General features: G+C 33.7%; 3 protein-coding genes across 3 annotated transcripts; 2 read left to right on the top strand and 1 right to left on the bottom strand.

The window, feature by feature from the left end:
• Positions 1-245: 245 nt before the first annotated feature.
• LOC140841919 (oligopeptide transporter 4) lies at positions 246-7,020 on the bottom strand. The gene is made up of 6 exons (XM_073209652.1): positions 6,416-7,020; positions 5,398-5,495; positions 1,819-2,382; positions 1,477-1,729; positions 1,124-1,306; positions 246-1,039 (listed from the first exon to the last, which is right to left on the bottom strand). The coding sequence occupies exons 1-6, from the start codon at positions 6,956-6,958 to the stop codon at positions 425-427; spliced, it is 2,256 nt and encodes a 751-aa protein (XP_073065753.1). The 5' UTR covers positions 6,959-7,020; the 3' UTR covers positions 246-424.
• Positions 7,021-16,648: 9,628 nt separating this feature from the next.
• LOC140841916 (uncharacterized) lies at positions 16,649-20,906 on the top strand. The gene is given in 6 exon segments (XM_073209649.1): positions 16,649-17,040; positions 17,326-17,989; positions 17,992-18,222; positions 19,618-19,697; positions 19,948-20,212; positions 20,385-20,906. Coding segments are annotated over 5 exon segments (1,371 nt in total). The 5' UTR covers positions 16,649-17,040; positions 17,326-17,475; the 3' UTR covers positions 20,666-20,906.
• A 1,084-nt stretch (positions 20,907-21,990) lies between these two features.
• On the top strand, positions 21,991-25,204 carry LOC140841915 (heat shock 70 kDa protein, mitochondrial-like). Its single transcript, XM_073209648.1, has 6 exons — positions 21,991-22,181; positions 22,680-22,747; positions 22,835-22,913; positions 23,007-23,573; positions 23,639-24,259; positions 24,354-25,204. Exons 1-6 carry the CDS (start codon positions 22,107-22,109, stop codon positions 24,978-24,980), a joined length of 2,037 nt encoding a protein of 678 aa, XP_073065749.1. The 5' UTR covers positions 21,991-22,106; the 3' UTR covers positions 24,981-25,204.
• Positions 25,205-27,033: the final 1,829 nt, after the last annotated feature.

The following is a 27,033-nucleotide window of genomic DNA, read 5'->3' as shown; positions in this document are numbered from 1 at the left end:
AACGAGTACTCTTAAAACTTTATTTCCACAAAATGGGTTACCAATAGATATATTTATTGGAAATTGATTATTCTAGTTTATTTCAAAGTCGTAATTTTAAAAATGATCCTCTTTATTACACATTTTGCGTATTTTGTACTATGTCATATAATTACAAAAATCCTAAAATATCATCGAACACACATATTCCATTTTTATATTACAACTCATACCACATAATACACTTTTATGATTGCCAACAGCCATACATAAAAGATTAAACATCTATAAAGAGAATGTAGATACAGAGTTTTCTTTGTATCAGCCATGGCCGCATTGATTACCGCCATTTAATCCTTGAGGATACATACAGAAACGTGGAAGAAGATTCATTCTTGGAGCAAAATAGTGTAAAATTCTAGTGAAGTACAATGATGGTTACAATTTAGTGAACTGGGCAGCCATCAACTGATATGCCTTTAGCTGTCGGGCATGTCGCCAGCGGGCAGTGTTCGCCTTCGGCACCCCACCAGATTAATCCTATGTTTTCTATTCCCAGTGAAAAGTACAGAAACACCGCCATGAATGCAACGCCAGCGTCCATAGCCGCGGAAAAGATATAATTATACCTCTGCCACCACTTCTTACGGTACCGAAAAATAAAGAAGTTGAAAATGGTGCCGACAATGATCCATGAATTGTAATTTACTGGTGTTGCTGGTGGCATATAAGCTGTCGCTCCTAGAAGGACTGGTAAGTTAACGAGCGGAATCCAAGACTTTTTTGGGAACGCCTTGTGGAAGAGCCAAACAATTATTGGTCCTATCGCGCCTCCAAGAAAGAACCAGTTCATAGAACTGTAGTCTCCGAGTCTGCCAAAGATTCGTTTTGGCCCTACTAAACCCCATATGACTGACGCATCGAAGAAAACACGATCACCAGGGCATGTCCATGGACTGCCCGGTGGAAGTAGATCGTCGTGGCATATGTTCTTTATCGAGGTAAGTAGCCACCAAGCAACGCTTACGTTGACTGAGCCAGCAACGAGTGTTCCTATGAACTAGTGGAGCCATTACAAAATGTTGGTAAATAATTATCCTCATGTGATAAAATCGTATCTTTTTGAATGAACACTTAAACTTACCTGAACGATGAACATCGATCTTGGAGGGATCTTCATGTAGTGACCGAGCTTAAAATCGCTGAGGAAAGACACAGCTTGTTGCATGCTCATGTAGCCATAGGTTTTGAAGCAGACGTTAGCAATTGGTCTTCCGGGATATATGATACCCAGGATGTACTCCGTGATGATATTCAAACCAGGCGTCTGCAAATAAAACATATTAGTTTCAACACGAATTTAACTAGAACGATAAAAAAAACTTGGATTTTATAGTATCAGGATTCTTTTTCTGTTTCTATCTGCGCTCACAGTAGCACAACTACATGTTCTAGCTAGTATCTAAAAGAAGGCTTCATAATTTAGTTTCAAGTTACCTGATTGGTTGTGGCTGTGATTATGCTAATTGGAAGCGTGAAAACAAAGGCCAAGACACAAGCTAAGAGGAGACCCCACCATGGTAATTGAACTTGGTCTTTCAGAAAGATACAAAGAATTAAAGCTGTTCCAATTGTCCCTGCCAATAACACATAAAACCACCACGAAGGTATATCTTGGTATCTCTTCATAAGCCTCGTGTGAATATCCTCTTTTTGCTTATAGGAAGCACGAAATCTTGCGTATATTTCCCTGCATAGCACAGTTAATCCGTTCTTAAAAACGTATTGCATGAACCGATGCAGCAACTGGACGAAAAAGATGCATAAAATTAAACATACCTTCCGTAGAAACAGGCGACGTGAGTAAGAGTTGATGCAATCGTAGCAAAACCAAACCCATAAGTCAGGGCGAAGAACATGCTGAGATGTATCCGTCCTTGCTGTTCGTAACTATTCACATCCAACTCGAACTTGTCGTTAACTATAGCTGGTATGTTATACTTCTGACCCTGTGCTGTGAACAAGTGTGATGAGAAAATAGGAAATTTCCGTGCACCGTATAAGTCGAACCCCCAGTAAGCCACAGGGAGTGCTACGTAGATTATCAATGTATAGCCCGCAAAGATGTTCATTATCGAAAAGAAGGGGGAGATTAGAGGGCTAAACAGGAACGATGCTACAACTGTCCAGTCTAATGTTACAGCACCAAGGCCAAGTCCCCTCATCCCAGATCCAATCTGTTGTGCTGTAACGGATTTTGAAAATATCCAACAGATCCATGAAATGGTTGAGAGAGTTGGGAAGAGGTATCCCGGGACCACGTACCACGAAAAGCTGCAGATTAGTACGATAAGGAAGAACTTCGCCCGTGACATGCGTTCCTCGTCTTTTTCATGCAAGGCCCTGGAAAGTTGAGAAGCTCTTGTTAGTTAAATGACTTTGAACTCAGATATGTGAAGAAAATCAGAGCGGAATACAGGAAGGAACTAGTGGTTTGCAGCAGTACAGTAGACACGCGCAGATCCAAATATTCGTGATTTTTTAAAAATGATACATCAGATTTTTTTCTCATGGACACCACAGCAACTCCTCATGTTTTTAAATGGGACCAGAAATGTGTAAGTTCAAGATTCGTAACGGATAATGAAGGTTAGAAAGATTTAATATCTAATCTTCATCGCTGTTCAGAATGTTGAATTTAAGGCTCCACTCATTCGGTTTAAAGACAGCCCTCACATCCAACCATGACCGATGCTTAACCGATCGATCTTGCAGGCTACATTCTAGTCCTACCAAGAGGGTTGAAGATTAAGTAATAATGACAGGTTTGAAGCAGATTCTTGATCTTTTTAGTGCCAATGCAGCAATCAGCATTGCATGTTACAGTATCATATTATCATTTCTTCCACGTGAGTTCTTTGTTTCACTGATGAATGGATCTAATTTTACATGAAATAAGCTAAAGAAACTAGGATTTTGGGAGATATTGGGCGATTCAAGAAATCTTGGATCACCTCGAAATTTAGGTAAGTTGACAAATGAAAGTTAACATTTTTTCTACCCAGCTCACAGATTCTGTGTGCCCGCGGTACGAGTCACAACTCGCTATCATTGAAAACCCAATAAAAAAAGTGTATATTCAAAAATCCTTTATTAATTTAATTTTTATCCCAAAAACTCAATCTACAATTTTTCGTGCCAAAAACCAAAAGAGTAGGTCTCATGTGAGACCGTCTCACGGATCTCAATCTGTGAGACGGGTCATCCCTACCCATATTCACCATAAAAAGTAATACTTTTAGCATAAAAAGTAATACTTTTTCATGAGTGACCCAAATAAGAGATCCGTCTCACAATTACGATCCGTGAGACCGTCTCACACAAGTTTTTGCCAAACCGAGTAAGTCTCATGTGAGACCGTCTCACGGATCATAATCTGTGAGACGGGTCAACCGTACTCATATTCACAATAAAAAGTAATACTCTTAGCATAAAAAGTAATACTTTTTCATGGGTGACCCAAATAAAAGATCCGTCTCACAAATACGACCCGTGAGACCGTCTCACACAAGTTTTTGATTTTTTTTTTATGTTCAATAATATACCGAGTTTTTTGTTTTTTTTAAGTTGTTATTTTTGTCGTTTTGGTTATTACTAATGAATTTACATTTTTATGTCTGATTTAAAATTAAATGATAGATATATTTAATTTTTAACATGCTCGAATCAAGCTTAAACTCGAGCTCAATTATATGCTTTATGAGCTCAAAAATTAGTCGAGCTCAAACCAGGCTTGTTAAACATTGTGAACGAGCTATTAATGAATCAAGCTCGAGCTCGGCTTGATTAACATAATAAACGAGCTTTAACGAGCCGAGCTCGAGCTTTTATCGAGCTTAGTAATTTCAAGACAAACCGAGCTCGAGCCTGATAATAGAAGTTCAAATCGAGCTCGAGCCAAAAACAATTTTAAACGAGTCAAGCTCAAGCCTGATACTGTTTGGTTTGGTTTGGTTTGGTTTGGATCGTTTACATCCCTAATCATATGTGCATAAACTGTCATGTAAAATTGTTGACTAATTAAATAATAAACCAGATACTAGAAATGAAAGTCGATTGTGAGACCGTCTCACGGATCATAATGTGTGAGACGGGTCAACCCTACCCATATTCACAATAGAAAGTAATACTCTTAGCATAAAACGTAATATTTTTTCATAGGTGACCCAAATAAAAGATCTGTCTCATAAATACGACCCGTGAGACCGTCTCACACAAGTTTTTACTTTATTTATTTATTTATTTATTATTTCCGAATAAATGATATCTAAAAAAATAATGTATACCTAGTAGTTTATGTAATTTGTATAGTTTTGTGAACATAAAATTAATATCACGTCGATTTTTTAATTTATATAGCTTATTAAATTTGTAGATATAGTTTCCCAATACTTTATTGTTTAAAAAAAAGGATTTATCCACAACCAACTAGTTGAATATAAGATCATTTATAGACGAAATATCTATATAATCTTAATGAGTGAGTCTCATGTAAGACGGTCTCATGGATCATAATATGTGAGACGGGTCAACAATACTCATATTCACAATAAAAAATAGTGCTTTTAGCATAAAAAGTAATATTCTTTTATGGGTGACCCAAATAAGAGATCCGTCTCACAAATAATACCCGTGAGATCGTCTCACATAAGTTTTTGTCAATCTTAATTAATTAATTTTATTAATATTGCATTTGTCGCCTATATATAGGTGGGGAAATTTGTAAAATAATCCTGGTCAATCATTTTTTTTTAAAAAAAATAGTTAATCAGAGTAAAAAAAACCCTAAATAGGATGGATGGTCAAGATTTATTCATGTATACATAGGACCCACTTTTTTTAAAAAATTGTATGTGTGACAAGATCTTATCCGTTGAAATGAAGTGAGGATATTGCTCACATAAATAGGATCTCATAAGATACTTTAGTGACCGTTAATTTTGTCCTAGATCTACCCGGAATTTAAGGGTCTCCAATTAACCAAATCTTAGAGACAACTGTATTTATTAATTATTAATTAAGTGATTTTCCAATGGACAAATTAAAAGCGTACTTAATGGAGTAACAAGTTGTTACTGAGCTGAAGTCAAAATCTGTAGACTTAATAATTATTATTAAATGAAAAACTATATATAAATACAACATAGTTTACGAAAATAAATATGTTTAATATATAAAAAAAATCTTGTTTCTTAAGATAAATGAAACATTTAATAATAACATAACATTCTTACGTGTTTAATTTATAAAAAATTATTAATTTTTATATTAATCTAAAATCAAATTGACTTAGTCACACACAAATATCACCCCAAAAAACAACTGATTATAATTAGCGTGGAGTAAGAGAAAACTTACCGGAAAAGCGACACTTGAACGAGAGTACTGGGCCACCACATGTGAGCCGGATCAACCACATACTTTCTCAGAAGCCCAGCCCAACCATAGCCTAAAACCTACAAACTAGCATATTTATCAGAAATTTGGAGAAATATATATAAATATATATATATATATATATATATATACACACACACACGCACGCACATATATATATATATATATATATATTTCTTTTTTCATAAATGTATTGAATCTTTGATGATGAAACAGTATTGTACTTTAGCTTAAAATAGACACATAAAATTTCTAGAAATATATATTTAATTTTTAAAAAATAAGGTTAAATCGACACAACACGCAAAAAAATAAGAATATGTCATGTCTAGAATCCCCCCATGATGTAATATCTAGAATATGTCATATCTAGAATTTTTTATTTTTTAAAAAAATTATTTAACATATTTTTCAATTATTTTATTTCATATAAAGAAAAATGTATATATCATTCATTGAGTCTGAATCTGATGTAATATCTAAAAAAATTTTGTTAAAAAAAACTATTTGAAATAATTCTCAATCAATATATTTTCATATAAAAAGGAAGAAGAATATATTATTGATTATGAGTTTGATTTTTTTATTTTTTTAATAAAAAAATTTGACATTCTTCGTAATCAATTTGTTTCACATAAAAAGTGATAACATATAATGAAGAATTATTAAAAATAATCAAGAGAAATTATATATTTAGATATATATATATATATATATATATATATATAGATTAAATAGGGCCGAGATTTTTATAAACAACTCATACAAACCAAACCGGAGCTTTCGCTCTTGTATGAATATGTTTATATGAAGCTTATATTTGTTTGTGTTGATTGGATATAAAACGGAAAACAAGGACTGAGCTACTTAAAAAGAGTAATAATTGTTTGAATTAACCCAATTTTGGAAAACATTTTCTCATATAAAATTTCACTGCACTAAATGGTGGATTTGTACGAAATCAGAGAAATGTTAGTACCTGAGTTGTGATAATAAGCAACCAACCGGCGACGAAAGAGATGCTCCGGCCGTAGAAAGCTTTGATAATAGTCACAATCCCGACTGCGTACGCCGATCCGTTCCCGAAACCGGCCCCGGCATTAGCGAATATGGAAATGAGAACGTGTTCCTTCATGTTGAACGGCCTCGGGTTAAGCGAGAACAGTCTCGACCCGAATCCGGGTATCCTGAACTTGGTCTTCGGCAGAACCGCCGCCATGAAATGCCCGATGGGCAGCACCGCCACCTGAACTGAAATCTGCGTGATCACCAGAGGCTCCGTCCGGTAAGCGAAGAACTGGTTGAGGAAGGAGAGAAGGGCGCACGATATCAGACCCAGAAACCACATCCGGAAGGTCCATACCGGAAGTGTTGGGTCGTCGTAGATGGGTACGGTTAGCCGAACTTCTTCGATTGGGGACTGTTCGTCCTCTTCGCTGGTGTGAATTTCAACATTGTGGTGGTTGTTGGCGGCGGCGATGGAGAGGTGGGCGGGATCCATGTCTGCTTCTAAAGTTCCCATCGCGAGGGACTATAGAAGATAATGTAAGATAATTATCTGCTGAGAGCTAGGATTCGATTTATTGAACTATTGAATTTATATATATGTGTGTGTATATATATATTTAATTACTGAAAAAATATTGTTTGGCTAGTCAATAAGATAATAAATTATGTATAACGTTAATAAATTATATTGGCCTAAAACCACACACATATATATTGATAATATAGTGATTTTTTTATTTTAATCATTCTTGAAATTTGATTAAAATGTTTGATGAAATCGGTGTCTTAAAAAATGATAGACATGTGGTCATCCGTCGCTTAACAGCATATCATAGTTCTAAATCTAATGTCTAATTCTTTTTGTTTATTTTTATATTTCTTCCACAATTTTCTTTCAACTTCAAACTCAAAATTCATAACATATATCTTCTTTTCATTCTATCCAAATTCACATTTATTAAGTTATATTACAAAACATGAAAGATTTGATAGATAAATAATTTAATATATATATCGACCTAGGCGATCTATTAATGTAAAACAATCAAAAAAATTCTTCTTTGTGTAAATCAAGGTGGTGAGTGACCGTCCATCGCTTAGACGATCATAAGTAACATATTTTAGAAAAATGGATGAAACAAGAAGACGTAATCGGTTTATTATTATTCTCATCGAACCCTGGCCAAATATACCAATACATAACGAAATATCAATGACTTCAAAATAAATAGCATTAGTGAATAACCAGTGTAATATTATTTTGATTCAACGGAAAAATTCTCGAACCTATGGAAATAATTAGCGGGGGAGATGGGGGATATTGAACGCTTTATAGTAGCCACTAGGTGTACGTGATTTAGTTACTATTCACATTAAATTATAAGAAAAATGTAACAAGATAGATTATATAAAAAAATCGACGGACCAATTGTAGAAAAAGATAAAGCTTCCAACTTGATTCTGGTTGGCTGTGTGTGAGTGGGAACTTTTGGACTTATATTCTCCTCCGTAGAAGGGGAGGCGTGATTGGGAAATATTAAATATAAATCTAATTTACAACATCCTATGGGGTGGTATGATATGATTTTGACATCTTTATTTGATTTAAAAGTGAGTAAAAAATTAAATACTTTTATTTTACTCTTGCTTTATTAAATATATAGCTCGATCTTATTGATTTTCGACAGGACTCGATTCATGAAAATATACTTTATATTATGATATTATATTACAATTTGTCTAAAAGAAACTATATTTTGAATTTTTTTTTAGTAAGTTATGTGGAACTATTATATCCAGTATAATCAAACAACAGCCGCTGTATCCACACTACATTTTTCAAAACACGAAAGCGGTGTTTTAATTAATTAAGGCTCGAATATTCTCAGCTTTCTCACGTGATGCAAAATCAACTCAAGCGTCCCAGCTAACACAAAACACGGTCTAGGTTCTCGGTCATAGATAGGTTCTCTTGTAAGACAGTTTCACGAATCTTTATCCGTAAGACGAGTCAATCTTACCAATATTCATAATAAAAAGTAATATTCTTAGGTACAGTTTGATACATATATATGATATGATAAGTAATTGATATAGTATAAGGATAAATCAAGGATAAACATAATGATAAGATAATATGTGGAATGTTTGGTATGATTTTAACAAAAGTGATTAAATTTATATATTGAATTGTAATGACAAAATTAACACTATCACAAAAACTTATATTTCATTGTTATAAAGATCTTGTAATTAATATCTCAATTCCTAAATTACGTTATAATATATATATATATATATATATATATATATATATATATATATATATATATATATATATATATATATATATATAGATACACACACATATATACATGTGTGTATATATATATATATATTTGTGTGTGTGTATATGTGTATCTATATATTTGTGTGTATATATATATATATATATATATGTATTTAATAAACAATTAACATTAACTTAAATGCATTTAAATTGAGAGTAATTAAGTCATTTGTAATGTATTTTATCATTACATTAAAATTATCATACCTCTTACAAAGGATGTTTTATCCTTCTCAAAATTTATTTATCAAGGGCTCATGATATTATCCTGGGCTTTTTAAAAAGGTACCAAACATGAGATAAGGAGGATTATTTATCAATCTCACCATTATCCCATGTACCAAACAATACCTTAGTATAAAAGATAATATTTTTTCATGGATGAGCCAAATAAGATATTTGTATCACAAAATATGACCTGTAAAACCGTCTCACACAAGTTTTTGCCTAATAGATTTTACCTTTAAAATTTTCTGAACTCCATAAAAAAATTCTTATTAATTTTAAATATATTGTCATATATTAGTGGTCATAGATTCATTAATTTTCTGCGTCATGGTCTCTAATTCACACATCATAAATATGATTCATATCAATTCATAATTTTGACTTAATAATCAACACAATTTTAGTCATGTCTCGTTCTTCAATAATAGTCCAAACTATCATCAAACACCCATGTGGTATGATCGTATGAATCTATCCATAGAAGAAATGTGTAAGTGTTCATTTACGTGAGATCGAGGTTTAGTTCTATTGATTTCACTTTAGGTCAGAATAACTGATATCTAAAATCGATCCGTAATCTAAGTTTTTTCCAAATAAATTTTACGTTAAAAATTTTCCCAACTCCATAAAAAAATTATCATTAATTTTAAATATATTGTCATATTTTAGTAGTCATTGATTCATTAATTTTCTGCGTCATGGCCTCTAATTCACACATCATAAATAGGATTCATATCAATTCATAATTTTGACTTAGTAATCACCACAATTTTAGTCACGTCTCGTTCTTTAATAATAGTTCAAACTATCATCAAACACCCATGTGCTATGATGTATGAATCTATAAATAGAAGAGATGTGTAAATTTTCATTTACATGATATCGAGGTTTAGTTCTATTGGTCTCACTTTATGTCAGAATAACTGATATCTAAAATCGATCTGTAATCTTCCCAAACTTGTATTAAAAAAACAAAATTTCAGATTCATCGTAATCGAAATAAAAAGTTATTGTTTTTAAAATCATTTGTGAGATTCAAAAATATTCTAATAAAATATGTAAAATACGTACCTTTCAAAGCCGTGGACGAGCCTTGCGTATATATTCCGAATCCCAGTATATTGTGGGGATCTCTTGCACAAATTTTTTAAAGTCGGTCAACTATGTTAGCCAAATTCAAAGTCTACGGTATGGAAATAAATACAAAATGCTATTTGATATCCCTTGTTGTTATTTGACAACTTGCCCAAGTTTCTTGTTTTTGACCAATGCATACGTTGTGTATAATAGTAGATATAATATAAATTCACATATTTTAATATAATATAATTTATATATATATATAAAATAAAATATAGGTTGTTTGAAATATTTTAAAAATAATCATTGATTTTGACTACTTTAAAACTAGATATGATGTTTAAAAATGGCAAAGGGTTAGAATATCTTGTGAACTGTTGTTAAAGCCCCTTCGCTCAAAGACAAAAAGTTGTAGCAACAATTTGCGATGGTTTTGTAAAAACCGTCGTATTTAAAATATGCGACGGATTTATGCAACATCGTCGCTAAAATTAGCGACGGTTTCTCCATGATTTTCGTCGCTAATATTTTAGGTAAAATATATTTAAAAAAGATCTTATTATACAAACAATATTCTTGCTCTTAACTAACACTTAAAAATTTACCACAAATTATAGCGAAAATTTAATGCTAAATAGAAACTAAAATCGTGTAAGGGATAAAAATTTTAAGTGTTGTGAAATGGCAAAATTGTATAATAGAGAAAAATTTTAAGTGTTGTGAGGTAGGTGGGGAAAATGGATCGAAAATAATGGTATTTATAGAGAAATTTTGCGACGGTTTTAGTAATACCGTCGCGAATTATGACGGTATTTTCAAATTTTGAATTTTGACGACGGTTTGACTAATACCCGTCGCTATATTTCGCGACGGTTATACTAAAACTCGATGGTTTAAGTAGAACCGTCGCTACGTGAAAAAATGCGACGGGTCTAATTTTAACCGTCGCTAAATTTAGCTACGGTTGATAGAAAAACCGTCGTCATTTTAAAATAGAGACTGTTTGGCAAAAACCGTCGCTAATAGTAGCGACGATTTTAACGAAACCGTCGCTAAAATGTTTCAAACAACACACCAATCAACAACAGTTTTAGAAAACCGTTGTCGATTGTCCAAAAAGACAAGCTAATAGACAACGGTTCATAAAACCGTTGTCATAAACGCTCAAAGACAACGATTTTATAGAATAGTTGTCATTGACCCTAAAAGCTATTGTTTTTGACCCCCAAGGCTCTACGACAATGGTTTTCACAAAAATCGTTGTCAAAAGTTTTTTAACAACGCTGTTGTATGTGTGTTGTTGATTAAGAAATTTCTTGTAGTGTAAGTAAAGATGACGAAAATACAAATTTCTATTCACATAGTTTCTTCATTGATAAAAATTAACAAATAACTCTATACGAATTTGAATTTTATAATTTTTCTTTCCAGTTTTTAGTTATCATCATATTATAAGTTTTTCAAGGAATGTCATGGATACAAAACGTCAAACAAAGATCGATAACTTTTTAAAAAAATTGACCAAAGCAATAATTTTTAACTAACCCGTCTCTTATTTGCGTACAACAAATACATAAAATTAATGACAAAAAGTTGTGTGAGACGGTTTCACGGGTCGTATTTTGTGAGACATGTCTCTTATTTGGGTCATCCATGAAAAAATATTATTTTTTATGTTAAGAGTGTTACTTTTTATTGTGAATATGAGTAGGGTTGACCCGTCTAACAGATAAAGATTCGTGAGACTGTCGCACAAAAGACATACTTAAAATTAATTCATGAAATTCAGATATGAGCAAAATTTGATATGCATAACTTCACACAATATCACATCCTCCCTAAAGATATTTTACCAAGAAATCTTGAGTTCAAAAATCTCATTTATGTGCATATGTGTTAATTGTCCCACATCAGTTAGATAAATAACTTGGGAGTTGTATATATGGATTTGGACAATCCTCGCCCCTTGAGCTAGCTTTTGGCGTTGAGTTAGGTCAAAGTTCCAATCTTAACATGATATCAGAGCTCAGTTTCCACAATTATGTGTTGGACTGCCTATGAGCCATTTGTAAATTTCATGCTCTAGATGTTCATTCCTGAGCTTGAGATGAGTGTGTTAATTGCCCCACATCGGTTAAATAAATAACCTGGGAGTTGTATATATGGGCTTGGACAATCCTCGCTCATTGAGCTAGCTTTTGAGGATTGAGTTAGATCAAAATTCTAATCTTAATAATATGAAAAAAAATTATGACATCCTCGCTCTTAAAATAGTGTCGTCCTCTTAGAGAGATGCATTTATAATTTATAGGACCTCTCTCGAAAAAACATAGAAAACCTCTCATGGTGCGTCCGTGACACCTTCAACACACGAGAATATCGACTTATTTCTCTACTTCAATTAATTAATTCATCTAAGTACGTTTCGTGAAAACAATAATTATCAATTTCAGGTCCTTCGAATTTCATACTGTCTTTTCAAGCCCACTTTTTGTTGAGATACTTTTAGTTACCAAAATAATTGGATTTGCATTTTATTTTAAAAATATTATATATATGTATATATACTTTTCGTGAAAACAATAATGATCCATTTCAGGTCCTTCGAATTTCATACTGTCTTTTCAAGCCCACTTTTTGTTGAGATACTTTTAAAATAACACGCAAATCCAATGATTTAGGTGTGTGTATATATATATATATATATATATATATATATATATATATATATATATTTGTTGTTATATCAAAAGAAGCTATAGTTGGTGATAACAATATAACTCAAATATTCTAAATTATATAACAGTTAGCACAACGTATCGATTGTTCTGCTCAGTAGAGACAATTATTGTAACCAACAATCTCTCTCCCAATAATTGCACTACTTACAATCAATAAAAATTGAACTCATTATCTTGGCTTCGAGCACCACGTATCGATTGTTCTACTCAATGGAGACAATTATTGCACCCAATAATCTCTCTCAATAATTGCACTACTTGCAATCAATGAGAATCAAACTCATTATCTTGGCTCTGATACAAAATATAAGACTGGATATTTGCCGCTTTACCAAAAACTATAGATTGTGGTAACGGTGCAACTCAAATATTTCAAATCGTATAGTAGCTCATGCACAAGATTTCGATTGTTTTACTCAGCAGAAAAAACTATTACACCCAACAACCCAATGATTGCACTACTTGCAATCAATGATAATGAATCTGTGACATTGACTATGATACCAATTGTAGGACCGACTGCTTGTCGCATTGCCAAAAGTTATTGCTGGTAGTAACAGTGCAACACAAATATTTTAAATCTTACAATAGATCAATCACTATATTTCGGTTGCTCTACTCAGTAAAGACAATCATTGTACCGAAAAAATATAAATTTAGAATAAAAAAACATGTTATGCATACTCTAGGACTGAATGTTAGTTGTTTTACTAAAAACTATAACTAGTAGTAACAGTATAACTCAAATATTTTAAATTGTACAACCGTTCAAACACTACGTTTCGATTATTTATCAAACATTAATAAATATTGCACCCAACAAATATTATAAGATTAGTTGATCATGTTATATTAAAATATGAGGAAAATATCGTTCTAAATGTATCATAACTTCAAGCAGTAAATCTATGGTAAGATTTCATCGTGTTCCACTTTTGTGGGTTGTGTGATTTTGACTCGAGTTCACTTGATATATATATATTATACATTATATATTTATCATATATATATATATATATATATGCGAGCATCGCTCCGATTTTCTTCATAAATTGGATATAATAAAATATATCAAAATTATACGTTCAATAGATGAATATCACCTCAACGACACTGAAAAACTATGCATGATTAATATTTATATATCGTGTACACTCATACATGTATTAAAAAATCACTATTAATCATCAGAGTGAGTCTCATGTGAGACCGTCTCACGGATCATAATCTGTGAGACGGGTCAACCTTACTCATATTCACAATAAAAAATAATATTTTTTCATGTGTGACCCAAATAAGAGATCCGTCTCACAGATACGATCCGTGAGACCATCTCACATAAGTTTTTGTCAATCGTTGAATGAGCTGTCATTTAGTAAACACAAGCGCAAAAATTGATAGAAAATATTGATCCACTATAATACAAAGATACACTATATCTATAAAATAATATTTTATATTAAACTATAACAAATATGTATCCATCATGTACTACAGATAATTAATTAAGAAGGTTACTAGGCTTGAGTTGTTCAATCATGGAAGGAAAAATTGCAAAGAAGTAGATCGGACAAGAAGAACAAACATCAAACCAAAATTTCAAGGAAGAATGAGCGCAAACAGACGGAGAATCAAAAAAGCTCGACCAACAAATACAATAACCGGAGGAGAAAAAAAGCAAAAAAAATACAGGTGGGAAAAAAACAGAAAAGTGGGCAACCACCGCATACCCTCTTATCGACAACACAAAATTTTGCTTGGTAGAGAAATAAGCATGCGGCACGTGTCCTTGCTTTTGACCGGGAACTGTACAGTAACTGGCCAAATACAAATTATTGAGGCTTGCATATAAGTGGATATGTGTGTGTACGTACACACATGTGTGTGTGGAAATAAAATTGTATTGTTGGCCCATTTAGCTCACATTGGTCTGGGCTGGATGTAACAAAGTTAACTGAAAACACAGCCTATTTTATGATCTTGAAATAACATGGGTCATCCAACCATTTTAAAAAAGTGGGCTAAAAGATTATTTTCGATTTATTAAATACACACTTAGAAAAAAGCACAAAATTTGGGTACGTATGCAAACAAAAAAAAGAAATGAGTATTTTTCCCGTTAAATTTTAAGAACACGCGATTGCACATAATCATTTAGTCGGTTTTCACATTGATAAAATTGATATTTTCTTTTAAAATTAATATACATGACATATATCTTGAATTATTCTTATTATCTAAAATTAATGTTGTGAGATCAAGCAGTGATAATGGTGTAACTCGAAGATTTTAAATCCTATAATAATCCAAACACTGTGTTTTTGGTTTTGATCGCTATTTCAGCATAATCAATTATTGCTCCATGACGGTACTGCTCCAACCACTGTACTCTAGTCTGACCCATATGAATCGAACATGATATAAATTGTAAGATACACCATTTAATGTATTCGGTAGGTGGAGTATATGCACTGCTTGATTAATTGTCAGGAGTTTGATTATCTCCACTAACATTTTATCGAGCAAGTTTGTCACACAAAGTTTGTCCGTTATAATTTATCTGACTAAAGTGGTTTGTACGCTATTACGTTAGTTCAATAGTTTATTCAATTTGCATAGAAAAATAATAGATGTCGATTTCTAGGTCATAAAAAAAGTTATATTTGATGGTGTAACTAAATTATGATGCATGAATGATGTATATGGTACTATATATGTCAGATTTAGATTTTTTTATACTAACAAATTTGGTGTTTGGTGAAACATTATCATCTCTATAGCAGTCTATTACTATTTAATATTTCTCCAATAAATTTAAAGAACAACCTTCATTTTTTTAAAAAAATTTTCCCACCTAAATAAACCTAACTTATCCGATAGGTTGTAAAATAACTTATCTAACCTGATTACTTTAAAAAAAGTATTTATCACATATAAATTTCATAAATATTATGTATTGCATGTGTCCAACCCGAGATATTAGTTAAATAACTTCGGTCAACCGTAATGCATAAAATTATTAATTCATACTAGTACAACAACGCACGCGTTGCGTGCTTGTACGATATGTTTTTATAATTTATTTGATTTATATTTAAATGAGGATCAAAATATATTTATAAGAAATAATGAGTGGCTACATTATAATTTTGATATATGAACTAAAAAATAAATTAAAAAAGAATAAAAAAGACCCAAGCAAAAATTGAACCTACAACCTCATGATTAAGAAATATAGGCTTTATCCACTAAACTTCATGTGACTTGCTTTTATTTTTTAACACTTTATTAATATATATAATTAGTAATGTAGAGAGTGGGGGTGAAGGGTATTTTAGGTATTTTAAAAAACAGACCAAGGAAGTTACTCTAACCTACTCAGCCTTAATAAATAGTAAGAGATATCACTGTCTCAATTATCTTCGATTATAGTTTTTTTGAGTAAATATATCAATATTTAATTTTTAATATATATGGGTTTATTTTGTGATATATAGTTTGAGCTAAACAATAAATCAACTAAAATGAAGAAATACTAAAAAGATTTATATATTATAATAAATAAATTAAAACATGTTTAAAAAAAGTTACAAATTATTTTAAATAATTTTAGAAATGATTACTAATATTTTTTCTTTTGAGATAATATCTGGAAGTTAAAACAAGAGAGAAATACTTCATCACTTTCCTAACAGATGGATGAAAACATGCGTGTCAGTAAAATTGGATTTAGTTTTATATTAAAAATGATAGTTTTTTTTTTATTATTATAATTTTGACAGAATCAAAACCAGAGATTATCATGATATTAAAATCCCAACGTCAGATTTTCTCCTCTAATACCGGCTCATGGAGAAGTTTCGAGGAAACCACCTTTACGTGATCAATATATTATTTTAAGTTCTTGTTTTGCCAATTCCTGCTCTCCTTGGACCTCTTCTTGTTTTCTGCTTTGTGCAAGATTGAATAATTCCAATCTTTTTACAATGTGTAAAAGATGCAATTCTTGATTTTATTTCATATTATTCGTCATTTCCATGCATATTTATCTTTTCTAGTGGATGAGCGCCGGGAAAGATTGTTACTTTTTCTGTTTTGGGTTCAAAAGCATATATTCTCAGTGGGTTGTGCTTGATTTCACCTGGGTTTTCTTGGATTCAACCTGCCTCTGAGTCGGGAAAGGTTTGCATGAAAAAGGTAAAATATTTGCGTCAATGCTTGTATGCTCATACCTTTTTTTCTCTCTTGTTATTTCGTGAAAAAAATGCGATCGGTGATGGATAGATTTGATTGTTTCCGCGATTTTGAGTCATTTTTATATGCTTCAAGAGTGCATCAATGATCACTATTATATTTATATTTGAATCACCATGTTCGAAGAATTTAATGGATGTGATGAAACATACTGATTTGGTGATTATTTGGAGATGCACACTTGAAGATTTGGTGATCTAAACCACTGGATTTTACGCATTGTTTCAGGGTAAGAAGCGGCGAAAGGGTGTTTTGGTGGTTATACCCTGTTATCATCCAACTTCGTACGGGTATTGAGGTTGAACAAGAACTGTACAATATTATATCTTATTTGCGGGAGTTGTGGGCTTGTTTGACGAGTGATTTCTTAGAATATTTATGGCAGTTCATCGGGTACACTGTGAGGGCGAGGATCTGGATACAGAACCGTTGACTACCACCAACATTCGAGGTATTCATTTTCATGGCTCGCGTTATCCTGGTGCAGTGAGGCCGAAGGCCTATATATTTGATGGAGATGGCAATTATTATAACAAGGAATGGGATCTTGTGGAGGGCAGAGGCAAAGAGTTCTGTTGGTATCATGTGGAACTTCCGAAAGGGAGGAATCAAAAACTATCACAATCTGCGCAATATCTCATTGACTTGCTCTGTCCGCCCCTCAAACTTCAAGATATCCTATCACTTGTTAGCAACGGACCCTTCTGTGGACATGTAGATGGTGCTCTAGTATTCAGAGTTAATTCACCTGGCCCTGCTTCTAGTAGATTTACATTCAGAATTGCTGCAAGAGTCACGGAGAATTCAGTTATTACGATTTCATTAGGCCGTGTCCCAAGATTGGGTTTCTCCCCAGCTAACAAATCACTGCTATCAGAGATTCCAATCGTGGAGGGTTCAATGATGGTGGTAGTGAAGCCAAGGATAGTGGTAGAATGGTGATTAAGGAGCATGTCCTTGATTTTCTATTGACGATGAATCATTCGGAGGGGGCTGATAATCCTGTGCCGAAATATATTTCCAATCTCGTCGTTCACATAATTGACACACACGTAGATCACCTTCAGGATGTTGTGATCAAGCTTGAGCTTGAGTTGGATTCGGTGGAGCTAGAGATGGACAGAGGTTTGCTGTTTCCAATTTCTTTATGTTGTTCCCCTAATGTAACTTTTCCTCCCGAGCACTGTAATTACAGACTGCTAGGATGGATAGTATACTATTTTCATTTTTATGTTACAATTTTCTATAATTTTCTCTTTTCCTTATCTTTTTCATAAATTAAAGGTATTTTTCGGGTAGTACATAAAAAATTACTTGTGTTACAACCATTTATGCAAGTACTTTATACTGGTTGAGTGTGAAGTTATTTGATCATTTCAGCTAAACCTCTTTCTTTTTTTTTCAAAATCTTCCTAGTCTGGATTTGCCAACTTTTTATCATATTTACATTGTAATGATATTTATGATTCTCTGAAATGTTTACTGTTAATGGTGGTTTGATGTAGAGGAGAAAAATAACAAGCGGCAAAAGCATTAACATTTCGATGTGTTCTTATGCTTATTCCTTCATTTTTCTAGTTTGTTCTTTGCTAATTATGAACAGATTGATTTCCTGTGTTGCTTGAAATTTTAGGACAAATTCTGTGTACCCATATTTTCGTTGAATGACAGGTTAATATCTCAAGTTCTTCAAGTGGTTCCTAGGAATTATAGCTTAAAAGGGCTAGCTGGTCTATTAGGAAACATTGTCTGTCAACAAATCTATGTTACTCTTTAAGATTTTACATTCAATGCTGTTCATCTATTTTAGGAGTTGAGAGGTTGAATATCCCATTCAATCAAGTCAACATGATAACATGTTGAAAGTTCTGCATTTGTAAACTTAATTTTATGTATGTTGTTTTGGAGTGCAGCATAGTGAAGATTGGGACATTCAGAAAGAACTTTCTCATCCTTGTGCATATATTATCTTAAAGCAAAAGAATATAAATATGTTAAGATTAGCAGCAAGTGTCAGAACTCACTTGTCAAATATGTTTAGGATTTAACCTTAGATTTCAAGTTTCAAAAACAGCTGCGGATATGTAACTGGTACGAATAATGATCGTCTCAATTAACAATCAAATTTAGCTCTTTTATACTTTAGAGTTTGTTTTTCTTCAATTGGTAGATTGCATATCAGAAAATGACTTCCTCTCGAACAAAATTTTGAATTCTTGAAAATGTTTGAAATTTAGTAGGTTGTCAAGACAGCTTATTGTTTTCTGCATGGAGTTGTAGATCAATAAATGTTGCACTAAATTATATCAGCATTTCATACTTAAAACAGTCAGAAAGAGTTGGGTGCATTAGCTCTGCTCCAAAAGGCCGAAAAAACCAAGTAAAAATGTAAATTAAACACTATGATAACTCGCTAGTTTCTTGCAGTGTTACTTGGCTGATTTGGTATATTGGCGGCATTGTTATTTTTTTCTGCCTCGTGATGTTTGTTTTGAAGTCTGTTTCCTGATGTGGTTATAGGTGGCTCTGCTTTGAAGAAACAGATGTCAGATGACAGAAGATTCCCCAAAATGCACCTTGATTTGCAACGTCTCTTGCAGGTGCTTACGAGTTTAGATTCAGTGCCCCTGATCCCCTCGAAATTCTCCCTTTCTATTTGTTTTTTAAGTGTATTCACGTTACAATAAATGTGACTTCTGACTTGGTTAGTGTAGCTCAATGGCTGCTTCATTATGCAGGTTCCCATTTTATGGTTGTCTAGAGAGGAATTTCCCTTCCATTTACCGGCTTAAAACAAAGGATATTGGGACGATAGACTAATTTCCAAACTCCTTGTTTTCTATATTGCAGGTGATTGCACATGGTGAGCAAGTATTCCCTCGTGTTAAAGAAAAGTGTTCATCAAAAGACTGGTTCACCAGTGAAGATATCAATGCTTTGGAAGAATTGATTGCACGGATACGCAGACTAAAGGAGAACGTCGGGTTTATAGCCAACCGTGTCACGGCAATTCAAAACGGCTTAGACAGTTGGCAATCCGAGCAAATAAATAGAAAACTATATTATCTCTCGTTCCTCTCCATCATTTTTCTGCCATTATCAACCATCACCGGAGGTTAGATTAGATACCTCCCTTCTTACTTTTTCTTATTTAAACTTTGAATCTCTATTTTCCTCACATGCATTGTAAAAATCAAGTCTTTATCTGTCTCACTGATATTTCCATTCCATAAACTCATTTAAAAACTTTTAACAAGTTAACATAAAGTGCTTTCTTGTGACAACAGTTTTCGGGATGAATGTGGGAGGTGTTCCTTGGACTGGGCAGAGAGATCCACGCCTAAAGGATGGCTTCCTCAACGTAATGTTTATATGTATTGCGACGGCTGGAATTGTTCTCCTATGCTTCCTATTCCCGAGTCTTTACAGTCATGTAATGGCGTGGCGAAGAAGAAGGCAAGATTTGAGAAGAAGTCGGTCTGTCAACCATAAATCCTTCGTTAGGAGAACCATCACAAATGAAGAAAGAAACGATAGAGGTGGAGGCTACCTTCGGCTTAAGCTGTAAATATATTACTTGTGAGGGATGGAGGATATGCTTCATTACCTTTGATGGTTGATGTTCTGCTAACTTTCTCTGATCCTTTCGAAGTTCCAGCATTCTTTCTGAAAAGCTGGAGACTGGAATGGGCTGTGTACATGCATTTTTCTTCTCGTAAGCTGATGATAAATCGAGAATTTTAACATAATTTTTACTTGATTGCAGTTGCTATATTAACCTGATAAGCAAATTTTTTGAAATAATTTTATATTTGGTGTCGCATCATGTTAAAATAAATCTTTTTAGTCCGAGTGCCCAGGATAAATATCCCATTTGTATGAAGAAAGATGGGCACTGAACGTGTAACCGGCAGATATCTCGTGAGACGGTTTTATGGATTTTTATTCATGAGATGAGTCAATCATGCTTATATTTACGATAAAAAGTTAAAAATATTACTTTTGATAGAGATCGTCTCACACGAATTTCTGTGACGTGTAACACACCAATGAGAAATGCTGGAGAGTACATTCTTATGATTGTTTTTGTTATCATTTCTTTTTTAAAAAAATGCCAAAATAATTTATTCTACATGATTTTAAATTAAAAAGATCAGAGAATGTGGTACTACTATTTTTTTTTAAATGTTACTTATTGGTCTCCTGAGATTATCAATTCTAAATCAAAATATTAATCTTATCTCGCGAACCAACTATACATACATATTTTGACTTGAGTGTGAAATATTTATACCAAATTCAAAAATTTACTCATTATCTAAATAAATTATAAATGTTTTATTATTACATCATCATTATTTTTAAAAAAACACACGATTTATATAAAATTTAACAAAAAAAATTACAAATTTTTCAATAAAAAACCATTTATGTGAACGAAAAACAACTTACAAGTACACAACACACTAATGCCTATAGGCTATAGTCATTAGTAAATAATACGACTGTACGCTAATTACCACTTGGTCAAATAAAATCATCTTTCTAAAATTTGGGAGAAATCACTTCTAGACCCATAAATCCCAAATTTAATTAAAAAGATAAAAATAAGACAATTATACAATGGTATACAATAAAACAATTATACGATTATATACATTTCATTCTTACGAGGATATTTTTTAAAAAAAAAATCAGTAAAAAAACCAACAAATATTAAATAATAAATACTTATCAAAATAAATGTAAATAATATATATATATATATATATATATATAAATAGAAATGCAAATAAAATACCTGGGGCCGTACTCTACTACTCCTCAACATGTGTAGAACCTTCTAGAAGGTAACCATTTTTGTCATTAAACTTCACTTATATATTTTTATTTGCTTTCTCTCTCCGCCTCATTTCCTCGAACTGGCCTTTCCAAAACCCTAAACCCTAGCACAGCTGATCCACAAAAGCGGAAGATTTTGCGAAAAGCTCTTTTGCTCCTCGCAGTCAATGGCCACCGCCGTCCTCCTCAGATCTCTTCGTCGCCGAGAATTTTCTTCAGCTCCGGTTTCTGCTTTCAGAACAGTATGTTTCTTTTTCTGATTTTGTTATTATTATTCGATATGATTATTTGTGATTTATTGTTGATGCGTGTATATTTAGGTAGCTTTTTCCGATTATTATGTATGACGGTTTGTTTGATTTCGATTCCTTGTGCTATGTGAACTTGTTGTACGTTTGGATAATTTCAATTCGGATGTGGACATATTTGAAGCTGGGTGGTCTCTGGCTAGTAGAAGCACCTTTATGTATTTTCTGTTTAATTTAAGCTCGAAATCTCTTTTGAACCAACTTGTATTAGCTCTGTTGGTTGTTTCCTCAGCTGTTGCAGGGTTCTTTTTTTTTTTTTTTTAATTTACCTAAGTATTGAAAGCAACGTTACTGAATTAGAACAACACTGGATCTGTAGTATTACATATTACTGTGTTATTCTTCAAGAACTTTTTCTCCAGCATGTTTTCTTGTGATGGTTGCATTGAACAAGATTACATTTCTGCATTTTGGCTTGTATTTTTCATTCAGTTGACTGGAAACACCAACCCGTCATGGGCTGTGAATAACAAGTGGGCAGGCCTTGTTAGGCCATTCAGGTAACTTTTTGACCTTTTGGTATTCGGTTTCTATGTTGTACTGGAATATGCAATTGAGCCTTTAGACTCACATTATTCATGCTACAGCACAAAGCCGGCTGGTAGTGATGTTATTGGCATTGATTTGGGAACCACAAATTCTTGTGTATCAGTCATGGAGGGCAAGGTAAAGTTTTTTTGTTGTTGGTATTTGGGCATAAAATTGATGTTCCAGGTGCTAGTAATTGTAATCTAAATGGTTTCCAATTTTCTTCTTCAGAATCCAAAGGTCATTGAAAATTCTGAGGGTGCTCGCACCACTCCATCTGTGGTAGCTTTTAATCAAAAAGGAGAACTTTTGGTCGGTACACCAGCAAAGCGACAGGCAGTAACTAATCCAACCAACACTGTGTTTGGAACAAAGCGTTTAATTGGCAGGCGCTTTGATGATCCCCAGACTCAAAAGGAAATGAAGATGGTTCCATATAAAATAATTAGAGCGCCCAATGGAGATGCCTGGGTTGAAGCCAATGGCCAACAGTATTCACCAAGTCAAATTGGAGCATTTGTATTGACTAAGATGAAGGAAACTGCAGAATCTTATCTAGGGAAGTCTGTAAATAAGGCTGTGATCACAGTTCCAGCTTATTTTAATGACGCTCAAAGGCAGGCCACTAAGGATGCTGGCAGGATTGCAGGCCTTGACGTGCAGAGGATAATTAATGAACCTACTGCAGCCGCGCTTTCCTATGGCCTGAATAACAAAGAAGGTCTCGTTGCTGTTTTTGATCTTGGTGGTGGAACTTTCGATGTTTCTATTTTGGAGATATCAAATGGCGTCTTTGAGGTATGTCCAGCAAGTTTGATTTGAATTATCTCGTTTTCTTTGCTGATAACATATTGACCATGCAGGTGAAAGCAACTAATGGTGACACATTTTTGGGAGGAGAGGACTTTGATAATACTTTGTTGGAGTTTTTGGTGAGTGAATTTAAGAGAACTGACGGAATTGATCTGTCAAAGGACAAGCTAGCTCTGCAGAGACTTCGAGAGGCTGCGGAAAAAGCAAAAATAGAGCTTTCCTCAACATCTCAAACTGAAATCAACTTGCCATTTATCACAGCTGATGCTTCTGGTGCTAAGCATCTGAACATTACACTTACTAGATCTAAGTTTGAGGCTCTGGTCAACCATTTGATCGAGAGGACCAGGTCCCCCTGCAAGAGTTGTGTGAAGGATGCTAATATATCAATCAAGGATGTTGATGAGGTTCTTCTTGTTGGAGGGATGACACGTGTCCCAAAGGTTCAGGAAGTGGTTTCCGAAATCTTTGGCAAGTCCCCAAGCAAAGGAGTGAATCCAGATGAGGCCGTTGCCATGGGAGCTGCTATTCAGGGTGGTATTCTCCGTGGTGATGTCAAGGAGTTGCTTCTCCTGGATGTCACTCCCCTTTCGCTTGGTATTGAAACACTTGGAGGCATCTTTACCAGATTGATCAGCAGGAATACCACTATTCCTACGAAGAAAAGCCAGGTTAGCATATGATATGTTGTGAGTCCTTGATTATGATGCTCGGCATATTGACCCTTCATTTAGTTTGCCTGGCCCTAATTCGTACTGTTTTCAGGTATTCTCTACTGCCGCTGACAATCAAACCCAAGTGGGTATCAAAGTTTTGCAAGGTGAGCGTGAGATGGCTACAGACAATAAGCTTCTCGGTGAATTTGATCTGGTGGGTATCCCTCCTGCTCCCAGGGGTATGCCTCAAATTGAAGTTGCATTTGATATAGATGCCAATGGAATTGTTACTGTTTCTGCAAAGGACAAGACTACCGGCAAAGAGCAGCAGATTACCATTAGATCTTCAGGTGGTCTGTCAGAAGACGAGATTGACAAAATGGTTAAGGAGGCTGAGATGCATTCCCAGAAAGATCAGGAAAGGAAAGCTTTGATTGACCTCAGAAACAATGCTGACACCACCATTTATAGCATCGAGAAGAGCTTGAACGAGTACAAGGACAAGATTCCAAAAGAAGTTGTTTCAGAAATCGAGACCTCTGTTTCAGATTTGAGAAATGCAATGGCCACAGAAAACATAGATGACATCAAGGCTAAGCTTGATGCAGCAAACAAGGCTGTTTCCAAGATTGGGCAGCACATGTCTGGCAGTTCCGGTGGTGGTGACTCCTCCACGGGAGGTTCTCAGGGCAGCGATCAAGCACCCGAGGCAGATTATGAGGAGGCTAAGAAGTAAGAGAGACGGAATCCGAAAGCAGTAGATGAACGACATAATTTTGATCTTTTGTTTCGTCAGATCTGTATCTAAAGAACTCGATTTACTTGGTTGTATTGGAAGTTCCTGACGGAGAACCTTTTGCATGTGGAACTCGATAGCAGTAGATTTTGTTTTGTTTTTTTTACTACGACAATAATATATGGTGGGATTAAATCCTTGTTTGTTGAAACTCTTATGGGTTATTTCTGAATTTCATGTTGTGTTATCTAGAAATCTGATGCCATGCGGTGGACTGATTCTGGCAAGTTGCACGTCTTATTGGGTACTTTGTGCTGGTCATCGATGGATCTGATTAATTGTCACGGAGCAAATTTGTACACATTCAATCAGCTTAATTTCTTGATGCCATTTTATTTATTAGTTTCAAATCATTATTTTAATTAATTTTAAATTATCATCTTCTTTTTTTTTCTTCTAAATTTAAGCAAGATAAAATCAGTACAAGATTTAATACTGAAATAAAATTTAGTAAATCAGAAAATTAATTTAAATTATCATCTTTTCTTTTTATTTACTTTATTGGCATAAAATTGGTAATAAATAAGCTCAAGATGCAACTTTCTCACCGGCCCTGATGAAGCTTCCCGCCTAACCTGAGATAGGTGGAGAAGGAAGGCTACCAAATCAAATAACTTGTTTTACCCCACCGTAGCCATGATTTGTCTTAAACCTGACTCTTGCTTTTGTATAATAAAATCTGGTATTGCAATCATCTATGCAATATTTGTGCGGTGAGTCTATGTGGTACTTAAAAGTTCTAATTTCGATATTTTTGCATAAGACAATGTATTGACAGTTTTCTGAGATGATCGTCAATCATCTTATACAAAACAAAAATCGATATATAAATCTACTATCTCCGTGTAGCATAAACTCACCCATACTTGTATGTATGTCATCTTACCTTGATATTCTCGAAATACAATTTCTGTCGTCTAGGTCCGAGTGACTAGCTTTTTGTAGTGTTTGGCAAGTACAATCAACTGATTCCATCCAATCGTTACTTTCTGAATTAGTTTGTGTTTTTCTCATTGTTGATTAACCAACATTGTTGATTAACCAAAGCGTGATTGGTAAATGTGCATGGAATCACCCGAGGCTGTTTTCCAGTGTTTTGGAAAATAACTATTTCATGGGGCCATTTATTCTGCCCAGTTCATTGGACCAGGATACAATTTATCTGAATCTTGGAAGACCAGCAGTAGGCAGAAACTTTGAGTTTTCACCTTATTACTTGTCTGTTTCTGGACAAATAAATTCTTGTATCCTTACATTCCCGGACTCCATTCAAGCGTTGATTTTACATGTTTATATATCTGTTCACTCTCAAATGACAGTGCTTACTTTTGTATTACTGGGAAACTGATATTACCTGTAATTGCGTGCTTGGTATATATGACTTCCAAACCGTAGAAGATCCACTTGAGAACCACGAAGTCAAGAGCTTCCGGCCAATCTCGAACTAACAGAAATTTCTTGATGAGTGAAGGAAGGATCAGTATGCCTGACTGCCCTACCCAAATCTGCATGATTTAATAATTGCAACTTCTGATTGCCAATAACATTTTATTTCCATCTCATTTTTTGTTTAGCATTGCTCCGAATTTGTTTGCTGCGTTTCTTTGCATGCCTGTGTTTATATGTCTCATCTTCTATACTGATAATCTGATATAAACTTCTGCTGTTCCATAAGACCTTTGCCTTTAAAATTCACAAATTATGTATAACAACTTGGTAGGAAATGTAGCCTGTAGCTTTTCGAAACCTGAGTCAAACTAAAATTTCAAACACGGGAGAGATAAAATGATGAACCTTTCTTTTAAGAATTGACTTCTAAATATAATCACAAGGAAGGTATTGCGTGTATAATTAACTCTTTGAAAGTGAGGTATTATTACAAGAATATTGATTGGGACAGTGTTGGAGTCTGTCCTGAGATTAAGTTTTCTGAGTTACAAATTCATTTTATGGCTTCACCTTGTGTGGACTTTTCAGAGCTCGACACAGTGGC

This window comes from Primulina eburnea, chromosome 9 (assembly GCF_022965805.1).
Source record: "Primulina eburnea isolate SZY01 chromosome 9, ASM2296580v1, whole genome shotgun sequence".
Lineage (NCBI taxonomy): Eukaryota > Viridiplantae > Streptophyta > Magnoliopsida > Lamiales > Gesneriaceae > Primulina > Primulina eburnea.
This window is presented reverse-complemented; position numbering and strand designations above follow the sequence as displayed.